The following is a 10,271-nucleotide window of genomic DNA, read 5'->3' as shown; positions in this document are numbered from 1 at the left end:
TGAAGGATTACCTCTGGAGCCAAGAAGTCCCACTGTCTGCCAGCTGCCTGCAAGCTAGAGAGGCCCAGGAAAGCGGGTGGTAGTTCCAGCCCAACCCAAAGGCCTAAAATCTAAGGAGCCTTTGGTTTAAGCCAATGGTGTAAGTCCCAGTCTGAGTTCCCAGGAGCACGGATTTCTTAAGGCAGGAGAAAATGATGCCCCAGCTCAAGTAGAGAGAGCAAATTCATCCTTCCTCTGCCTTTTTGTCCTATTCAGGCCTTCAGTGGATTAGATTATATCCATCTGCATCGATAAGGGAAAATTACTTAGTTTACCAATTGAAACGGTAGTCTGGGAGACACCTTAATAAGACACACCTAGAAATCTCAACATCCTTTAGCCTAGCTAACTTGACACATAAAATTAAGCATCACATCCAAATAACAAAATATTAAAATAGCTTAATTCAATAGGTGGATGGACTTATTATTATTTAAATAAATAAATTTATTTATTTAAATAAAATAAACATTTTTTTAAATGAAAATAAAGAAGCCACAGCACCCAGTGCAGATGTTAGGGTATCAAGCGCCTTCAGTAGAATGTATGTGAAAGTTTGAAAAACAGTACTTTAAGCAGAAATGTATTTCATTAAAAAAATAATAGCAAGAACACACACTTAATATTAAGACTGGAGGTTTATTAAATGCTTTATCATAAAATATTAAGCCCACACTATTACAATACACAGGCTTGATGTTCTAACAAGTAACACTGTGCCTCAATCCAGGGAAGTTCGTGATGCCAATACAAGGTGGAATTGTGGGGAATTACGAATACAGAGATATCTTCCTTTTCCTCTTCTACAACTGCAATACTGATGTTCAGAAATGTTTACACATTGAGAAAAACTTCTAAAATTTCCTGAGTGTTCCATTAAACAATTTTTTAAAATTAGGTTACCCTAATGGGAAACATGAAAATTTCCTGGTGGAAAATCTATTTTAATATTTATTATCTTCAATAACTGAGAACCATAATCCTAAATATTTATTATACCATAAGAAAGTCTTTGGAATTATCATAAGGCTTTCTAGAACAAGATAAATTTCAAGGCAATGTACCAAGGACTAAATTTTCTTCAACCACCAACTTAGTGATATGCAAAGATAAAAGAAATGTCAAGGTTAGCTGATTTTCTTCCAAATAGCAGGAACTAAGAAATATTAGGGGAAAACAAGGATGTAGGAATGAGTGGATATTAGATGAGGAGAGAGATGGCTAGGGAAAGGTACTGAAACTAGTTAGCATTTACTAGCATATATTTTCATTCATTAGTCAACATTTTCTTCATATATATAATTATTTCAAGATAGCACTTCTAAACATTAAATTGGTTCATTCATTTTTCAAGTCAGTTGCAAAGAAATTTCAATCCAGAATATCTAAAGTTAAAGCTAAGAGCATTTTGATACTTACCCCTAAGAATATTTGGCATTCTCAGCCATAGCTCTTGAATACATGGTTTCTTAATAAAATATCACTAAAATAGACTGATGTTGAAAAAGTATAACCTACCTAGAGCTCAGGGTACTAGTCACAACCAACTTTACCAATTCATATCAGTTACTCGCACAGAACTAAACAAATTTAACCAATTCAATTATTTAGCTTGAACAGAAGCCAGATATTTTGCCTTTTAAATAATTCAACCAATCCTAAAGCAACTTTTCAGAAAATGACACCTAAGATTTGCATTGAATTTATACTTCCAGTCCACACTTTGGTACCCTGGCTTTTCTAAACTGGACACTTTGCTCTATGTGTGATCATCGATGAAAGAATTTTAAAGTAAAGAAAAGGAACTTTAATTTGGATGGAAGTATTTTGTATTCATATCAATAAAAGAGACCATGCTTTCAGAAAAAATAAAATTATATGTAGTATACAGAGTATTGCAATCATAAGTAATCCAAACATATAACCATCTCCATTACACAGTTAAGCATCCAGGTCTAATATACTACAAACCATTTGATTTAAAAAGGCTTGTAACCAAAATTTTAACAAAGAAACACCAGTGAAAATAGGTTTAAAATATATATCCTTGTAAAATAACATGTTTTCCACATTAAAACCTTGTTTCAGAAGTTCCCCGCTTCAAGTTGTTACTCAAAAACTCATCATGTTCAAAACTCAAATTATTGTGAGATCTTGAGATCATAAGAAGCTTCTCCTTATTAGTAAAGTCTTTCTTGATTGCAGCTTGGGGCACAAGCAGCCTCTCCATTGGGTCCTCTTTGTTCTCTAGTTTCATATATCCTTTGCTGTTGCTTCGATCCAACCGAGGCCAGCTTGGATGTTTTCGTTGTTCTGCCTGAACGGTTAACGTGGAGTGACCCCGCTCTAAGTCTAAGGATTTTGAGTGTGATGAGAGCAAATGTAAGGATGTGTTGGAACCAAACTGTCTTCTAGCAGCCCCAGGAGACAAGAGCTGTCCAGCTCCAGGTCCAAGGGCCACAGAGGACTTGTACTGACTTGACAACGACTCCCCAACGGAATTATTCCTTGGGAGCATCAGAGCAACTGGCTGGAAGGGCTGGTTGGGATTGGGCAAAGGGACCATAAGGGAGTCCATTGACAAATTCCTTGACCTACTTTTGAGGTTATCACCATCCTCAGTGATGTTATCTATACTGGGCTCATCAATCACACAGTTATTAAGTTTGATCACAGGTAATGTAAAAGCGCTGATGGATGATGACACAATTGACTTGGTTTCACATTTCTTAGGGCCACTGGTTTTATCATCAGTTGTCTTGGAAGGAGGTGGATAGAGGCCACAAACAGAGGCAGAGCTGTCAGAGAGCAAAGGTGGCACAAGATGCCCCAAACTCTTACTTTCATTCACCACAAGCTCATCCTCCTCGACAGAGCTGTCCATCCGAAAACTGCTCCTGAAACCTGAGAAAGAAGCAATGGTATTTGCTGCCAGTCTCGAAGCACAGGAGTTCCCATTCTGCTTTACTTCCGTTTCTCCCATTAAACCAGTGTAGATGCCATTCATGTGTTTTTGCTCCTTGATTCTCAGAGTGTGGATGTCGATGACTGTGGAATAGATGTCCCTCATGTGTATGATTTTGGTTTCTTTGTCACGGTTCTCGTGAAGAATGGCATTAGCACAGATGAAAATGAAAATGCCAATCCCCATTGTGAAAGGGCCAAGCATTTTCATTTTATCAGAATGCAAATGTTGCTCAAAGAAGCGAACCACCACACCGCCTTGGTTCCGGATGACCTGAGTTTCGTTTGTTGACAATGTTGTCTCAGCATTGATAAAATGTTCTTTTTGAGGCCAATATCCAAGGACTGCCATTGCAATTCCTACAATGGAGATAAGGACTCCTAAAATGAGGAAAAAACCAGATGGGGAATAAAGCCGGATTTTGCCTCGAACAACCACAACATCAGCCCGAGGTCGACGCCTGACTGGTTTCTTCTCCTGGGCAGCAGGCGACGGGCTAAGGTTGACATGATGCTGTGATCTGGCAGAGTCTTGCCTTTTCAAGGCGGCCAGGCCAGTTATCACTCCACCAGTTGCTATCATAGCTCGGTCTTTTATTCTGCAAAGAAGAGAAAAAGATGATAAATCTATGTTCTGAGGTAGGCTCATCATTTCAGCAAGTGTTTCTATATTTTTGTTGTTGCTGTTTCAGGTAATGCGATAGGGCAGAAGAATGTATTTTTAATCAACATAATTTGGGTAGAAGTTTTATCGACTAATATAAAATTCTAGAGATTTCCTTTTTTGGCTAAATTAGTGTTTCTATTATTAAGGAAATGTGAGCTCAAGGTACATTTTCCTTAAGTAACTTTATCAGTTAAAATTATATTTTATTGCCTAAAATTATAAAACAGTTTACTGGTCACAAGATACACATGTTCTCTTTTTTCTCTCTCTCTCTCTCTCTCACACACACACACACGCACAAACACACACCCCATCCTTCATTATCTATTATTTTAAAGAAACGAAAATATCCAAAACACCTAATAGGCCCCAAACAAACCTTAGGTTTACAAATAGAATACATTCCATCAGCTCACAGTTCTAAGATTACTCTTACAAAAGTCACCCATGAACTCTCAACTATCAAATTTAATTTCTCCTGCTCAATTCTCATCTTCCTGACTGCTCTGCTTCCATATTTCCTGATCCCTCCTTTCTTGAAACTCGCTCTTGTCCAGCTTTTTGATGATACTACGTCTTCATGGCTCTTTCCTGACCTCACTATTTCAATTTTGGCTTATTTTTCCTCACCTAAAAGTAGACAAGCTTCCCCCAAGTGTCCTGTCCGTGGCCATCTTCTCTTTATGCTCTCCCTTCACATTCATATTCCTTCCTACACCTTCCACTATTTCCTTAATGCTAATGAGTCCCAAGTCTGTATTATGAACTGTAGCCTGAGTTTTAGTTTCACATTTCCAGCTCCCCACTGGGGAACATGTTTACATACAGTCTTGCTTCTCCAGCAAAGTTGAGGTCCCCCTCAATCCCATACCACACAGGGGTGGACTCACCTTCTATCCTACTTGTCTGACTCTTTCAATGGCCTCAGTTCTTGTGCTTGATTCTTCATAGTTTTCTTTAAGTCTTCCTTTTCTTCTGCCTCTTATCTTCTAATCAGGTTCTAAATCCTAAAAATTTTCACTATAGAATGTCTCTCAATTCTGCTCCTTCATTCCCATCCTGCTCTTCGCTGCTTAGTGCTGCTCTTAGTAACACTTACCAGACTATTATAATAACCTCCCAACTGGTCTTCCAAACTCCATTTCTCTTCCTCCGCAATCAAGCTTAGACTAATTATCTAAAAACATGGTTCTGAAGTTGTTTAAAGAGTGGAAGAATAGATAAAATATTTCTCACTACTCACCAAAGTTTTAATCCGGATTTTCAGACCCATGGAATTTAGCTTCATCTCCAACCACTCTCTTCCAGTTACATAGAACTAATACCCAACCATACTGCCTATACTCCATACAGTGTTTCTGAGACTTCGTTAATAATGCTTCATCTGTCTAGATCCTCCTTTACCTGTTTCACATATTTCACATATTATCCTCTGGCTAATCTATAAAGCTAATATTCCATGTCTTTATAAAGCCTTCTCTGGCTAAGCAAATCCCACATGAGTTCATGCCTCAAAGCATTTTAGCAAATTTCCTATGGCACTCACCATATTGCAATGTCTAGTTCTTCCACTACTTGTGGTCAAACATCAAGTTTAACTCTCATTTTTGTTACCAGAAATATTTGATATAATACCTTACACATAGTTAGTGTCAAGAAATATTTGCTAAAATGCTCAGTATGGGAATAATATTTCTCCTGAGATTTCTGTATAACCACAGGATTACTATATTAACTTTCTTAGTTTAAAATTTGAACAAATGTAATGCCAAAACAAAAAGCAACATTTTGTGAGTTGGTAAAATATTTGTCATTACTTGTAATGAATACTTCTCAAGCTGCCAAATCTGGTAGTAGAAAACAGAGAATATTTTAAGACCCGCAAGGTCTCTGGCAAATTTCTACAAGAGTTTCTTCATGGTATCAAATTCTGTCTTGTGAAATCAAGCTCTCCTTTTGGATTTCTATTTATGATTTCTGAATTGTGTTTAAATAATGTGGTGGTGGATGGTACCTACAGTTTTAGTTAGCTGAACAAGCTGGTGAATAAATCCAGCCTTCATTGGAATTATAGCTTGGATTAAAATAGTCGAATGTTGGAAGAACAAACCATAATCTAACCCACAGCTCTAGCCTATGGAGTTTATCAAAGTATGCACACTACAATTGAGGATATCCACTAAACCTTGGGTAAAAGAAGGCTTGTCCATCTATGTTTTCTTGAACCAAATACTAGTTTGGGTGTTTGAAAAAAATGCTTAGATTAGATAGCAGCCTTCTAACTCAGTTATTTCCATTTAGGAGGATAAGGATTTAGTCTGAAATCTTTCTGAATAGAATGAAAACAAGGGCAAAAGGTTTGCAACTGGTTTAAAAGCAACTACGGTGACTTCCCACTCCATATTACATTCCTAATCCTCCCCAACTTGTTCAAACATTGTCTCCTTATGATGCCATTTTCTATTCCTAAAGTTGATAGAGGAAAAGGGGCTGGAAGAGAAAAAAAAATATTTTGAGAAATACAGATGAAGAGAGGAAGGTGGAAAAGAGCAGTGAGGGACTGGGTTCTTTGAGGAAGCAGCAAAGCTTGTTAGGACAGGAAGAAAAAGCACAGGCTGGATAACTCTGTGACTGAGAGGAGGAAAGACACCTGAAGGAGTACAGAAATTAAGTCCAGAATGAGGGGAAAATAAAAGCTCACAGACCACCCTGACCAGCCAGACAGAGGTACCAAGACACCCAAGGATCAGCAAGTTCAGGTTGGATGTCAATGTCCTCCCTCAATTCCAATCAAAACAATTCAACACTAAATGAGCTTCTTTCAGGACTCAGCCCCAAACTGACCCTAAAGGAAAAGCAAAAGTGCGCATACTCAGTCACTGCTTCAAAGAGCTTGAAAGCTAATGAAGGGGCTGGTATATCTACATAGAACAGAATGTGGTAACCCCTAGAATAAAAGTTTCAATCAGGTAGGATTTTTACAGCAGGCTTCACGCAGATGAGAGCATTCTAACATTCATCAGAGTGAAAAAAGCAAGTGAAAGGCATTTCAGATAAGGTCAAGAAAGAAAGGCTGGGGACAGAGCTCTGGCCAGCCTCAGCACCCGGGGAGCACAGCACCCGGGGAGGGACCCAGGCTGGGCTAGAGAGACGGAGGGCCAGGTCTTCAAAGGTAGCATTAGTCATTCCCAAATGCTGGACTCGTGCTCAGTGGAGTTAGAAGAAGATGCAAAGTACATTTGTTGTCGTCTTAGGAAAATGAATCTCAACTTGTACATGAGGGATTGATATTGGAAAACCATAATTCAGTTCAGTTCAGTGGCTCAGTCATGTCCAACTCTTTGTGACCCCCATGGACTGCAACATGCCAGGCCTCCCTGTCCATCACCAACTGCCGGAGTTTACTCAAACTCATGTCCATTGAGTTGGTGATACCATCCAGCCATCTCATCCTCTGTCGTCCCCTTCTCCTCCTGCCTTCCATCTTTCCCAGCATAAGGGTCTTTTCCAATGAGTCAGCTCTTCACATCAGGTGGCCAAAGTATTGGAGTTTCAGCTTCAGCATTAGTCCTTCCAATGAACACCCAGGACTGATCTCCTTTAGGATGGACTGGTTGGATTTCCTTGCAGTCCAAGGGACTCTCAAGAGTCTTCTCCATCACCACAGTTCAAAAGCATTAATTCTTCGGCACTCAGCTTTCCTTATAATCCAACTCTCACCTCCATACATGACCACTGGACAAACCATAGAAACCTAGTGAAACCGTAAAATCTAGAAGCAGTGAATACACAGGCTTCAGCAGCTTCAAACTGCACTGTCAACTTGATCCAAAGTATTCAGCATACACACAATAGCCTAAGTCTCCTTGTTTATTTATTCTGCAAAGCCACATCTCCTCCATTCTGCATTTTACCACTTTTTTTTGGCTGGAGGTGAAGGGATGGGAGAATAGGGATCCTGTAAACTACAGTCTTCTTACCATAACAAGTCATAGCATCCTTCTAGGTTTTAATAATAATAATAGTAATAATAGTTAACACACTGGTCACAGTCAGGCACCATTCTAAATGTTTTGGTAGAAGAACATATTTATTATCACAGCAGTTCTGAAAGTGGAGACAATGATTATGATCTCTATTTTGCAGATGAGAAAACTAAGGCTCAGAGAGTCTAGGTAAGTTGCCTAAGGTCGCACAGCTCAGAGGTGTCCACGAAGCCTGTGCTGTTACAGAATTTGAGATGACATGGCCCTCCACATTTGCTTTCACTTGAGGTCTTCTTTACCTGCCCATTTTCCTTATATTGATTCCTGTTTCTATCAGAACACCAGGCCCTAAAGAATGCTTTGTACCTTTAGAACAGTGATTGCACACTCAGTTCCTCAGTTGTGTCCTTCTCTTTGCAATCCCATGGATGGCCCATCAGGCTCCTCTGTCCATGGAATTTTCCAGGCAAGAATACTGGAATGGGTTGCCATAGCCTTCTCCAGGGGATCCTCCCAACCCAGGGATGGAACTGCATCTCCTGCATTGGCAGGATTCTTTACCACTATGCCACCTAGGAAGCCCCCTTTAGAACAGTGACTATGAACCAACTGACTTCCATTTCCATTTTTATTGGGAATAAATGAGAGTGAAGGTGTATCCTTGGGTGAGCATTGACCTCTCACATCTGTCTAGATCCCTTTCTGCCTATGAAGGAGCAGACTCAGAACAAACCAATCACCACCCCAACTCTCCTCCTTTCTCTACAATCCTGGATAGAGTAGAGCTGGGACTTTTCTCAAAGATCCAAGTGAAGAAGTTTCCTACAATGAATTTCACTTTGTTAACCTGGGCACAGAGTTTTTTTTTATCCATCTCTCTGGATCCAAGGCTTCACTCAAACTTCTGAAACTTGAATTACACCCTGTGGCATTCCACTGGAGACCTCCTCCTAGGTGGGCATTTTATATTTATATAGATATTCATTCAAGTAACTAGTAAAAACTGGTATCTGGTACTATAGTAGATACAGGACTCAAAATATGCATCCTGGCCTGAAGAATATAATGATTAGCAGATATTTTTTAGGCAGTAATTCAACTAGTTATTTTAAATGAGTCTAAGAAGAAAGTCAGCTACACTCGGTGCTTCCATATTCTCCCAAGAGATGTGATTTTGTGAAATGACAAGCTGACAGATATTCTTGTGTAAATAACCCAAAACAACAACAAAAAAATTAGTTTGGGTTAACTTTTAGCTATATATCAATTACCCTATTTTTCATTCTCAGTGTTCATAAATCAGTTACAATTTTGCAAGCAAAACTGCTAGCTATCAGGGTCAGCAGCTTCAACTTCACACAACATGCTTGCTTTTTCACTGTGCAAACCAGGATGCTATTGGGCCATCTCCAGGCCTTTGCGATCATACCCATTCATTGGAGATCTCAGAAATCATCAGTAGGAATTCAATCTTATTGGCTCCCTTTCTCGCTAGAGACGCAGACTTTTGCATTGTTTCAGGGACTCCATTACTGTCTACTCATCACCTTGAGCTCATATCCTCTCCAGACCATTTTTATTCTACACATCTCAGCCAAAAGCTCTTTCTCCTTGACAAAGAAAATTTCTGCCTATGTGTTACATATCAACACTACAGCATCTCATCTAACCATCAGATTTATCCTTTCCTGTTCTTGCTCTGATTGTAATTTTAAAAACCTTATTTTTGTTGTCCTTTACTCTTTTTGTTTTTTTTACAAGTTTAAGCACATCCTAGCATTTGCTTTTCATAGCCCTAAATCCTGTTTTTAATATTTACGCCGTCATAGAATTTTATTCCTGTACACTTAAGTCTTCTGCTGACCATACTACTGACCTACTATTTTGACCACACATGAGCCTACTATCCACCAGATGTGATTCTAGATGCATTCACATGCTTATATCTGAGGTAATGGTAAGTAACTAGATTTGGAGAGTTAAAAGCTTTAGAAGACTCTGAATCCGGACATTCCTTCTAGCCAACTAAGAACCAAGAATGTTGTCTAAGATCCAACAATGAAATAGCAGAAAATAAGACTGTAATTCAAGTTTTCCAACTCCAAGTCCAATGTTCATTCTTGGTTATGTGCCCTTTCTTCTATTATTTTTCATGCTATCTTCCAATGCCTCACACAGTATCTTGAATGTAATAAGTGCTCAGCAAGTTTATCTGTTGACTGTAAACTGCCTTGATGAAAGCTTAAATACAACTGAAATATGCTGGGTACTAGGGACACGAAGATAATAACCCTCAGTCCCTGATTTGACAGAGTATGGAGTCCAGTGGGAACGCAAAGTATACATTTAAAATTGAATGAATGAATGAACAGCTCTGATGGAGTTATAACAGAATGCTCCTCCATACTATCTGGAGGAATCAGGGAGGCTTCCAAGAAGCAGCAGCAGGTCATGGACACCTGCTGCATCAGCAGGAGTTTGCCGCACAGATTCAAAGTCATCATTATTTCTCACTGTTTCACAAGGGTCCTTGCTCCATGGTATTTCTTCATCTTCTCAGCTGAAGTCTGCCTATTATTTTAAATATACTTGCTATCGCCTTACTTTTTTGTTTG

The 10,271-nt window shown here is 39.1% G+C and overlaps 1 protein-coding gene across 2 annotated transcripts in view; it reads right to left on the bottom strand.

The window, feature by feature from the left end:
* Positions 1 to 668: 668 nt before the first annotated feature.
* The window catches only part of TMEM200A (transmembrane protein 200A), an 80,183-nt gene continuing 70,580 nt past the window's right edge, over positions 669 to 10,271 (bottom strand). For both annotated transcript variants that reach the window (XM_061130168.1, XM_061130169.1), the window contains exon 3: positions 669 to 3,602. In XM_061130168.1, coding sequence (XP_060986151.1) covers positions 2,111 to 3,586 — 1,476 coding nt within the window. In that variant the 5' untranslated portion in view covers positions 3,587 to 3,602 and the 3' untranslated portion in view covers positions 669 to 2,110. The remainder of the gene's footprint in view (positions 3,603 to 10,271) is intronic.

Source organism: Dama dama, chromosome 26 (genome assembly GCF_033118175.1).
Source record: "Dama dama isolate Ldn47 chromosome 26, ASM3311817v1, whole genome shotgun sequence".
In the NCBI taxonomy this organism is placed as follows: Eukaryota; Metazoa; Chordata; class Mammalia; order Artiodactyla; family Cervidae; genus Dama; species Dama dama.
Note: the sequence above shows the minus strand (reverse complement) of the source record. Positions and strands in the feature narration are given on the sequence as shown.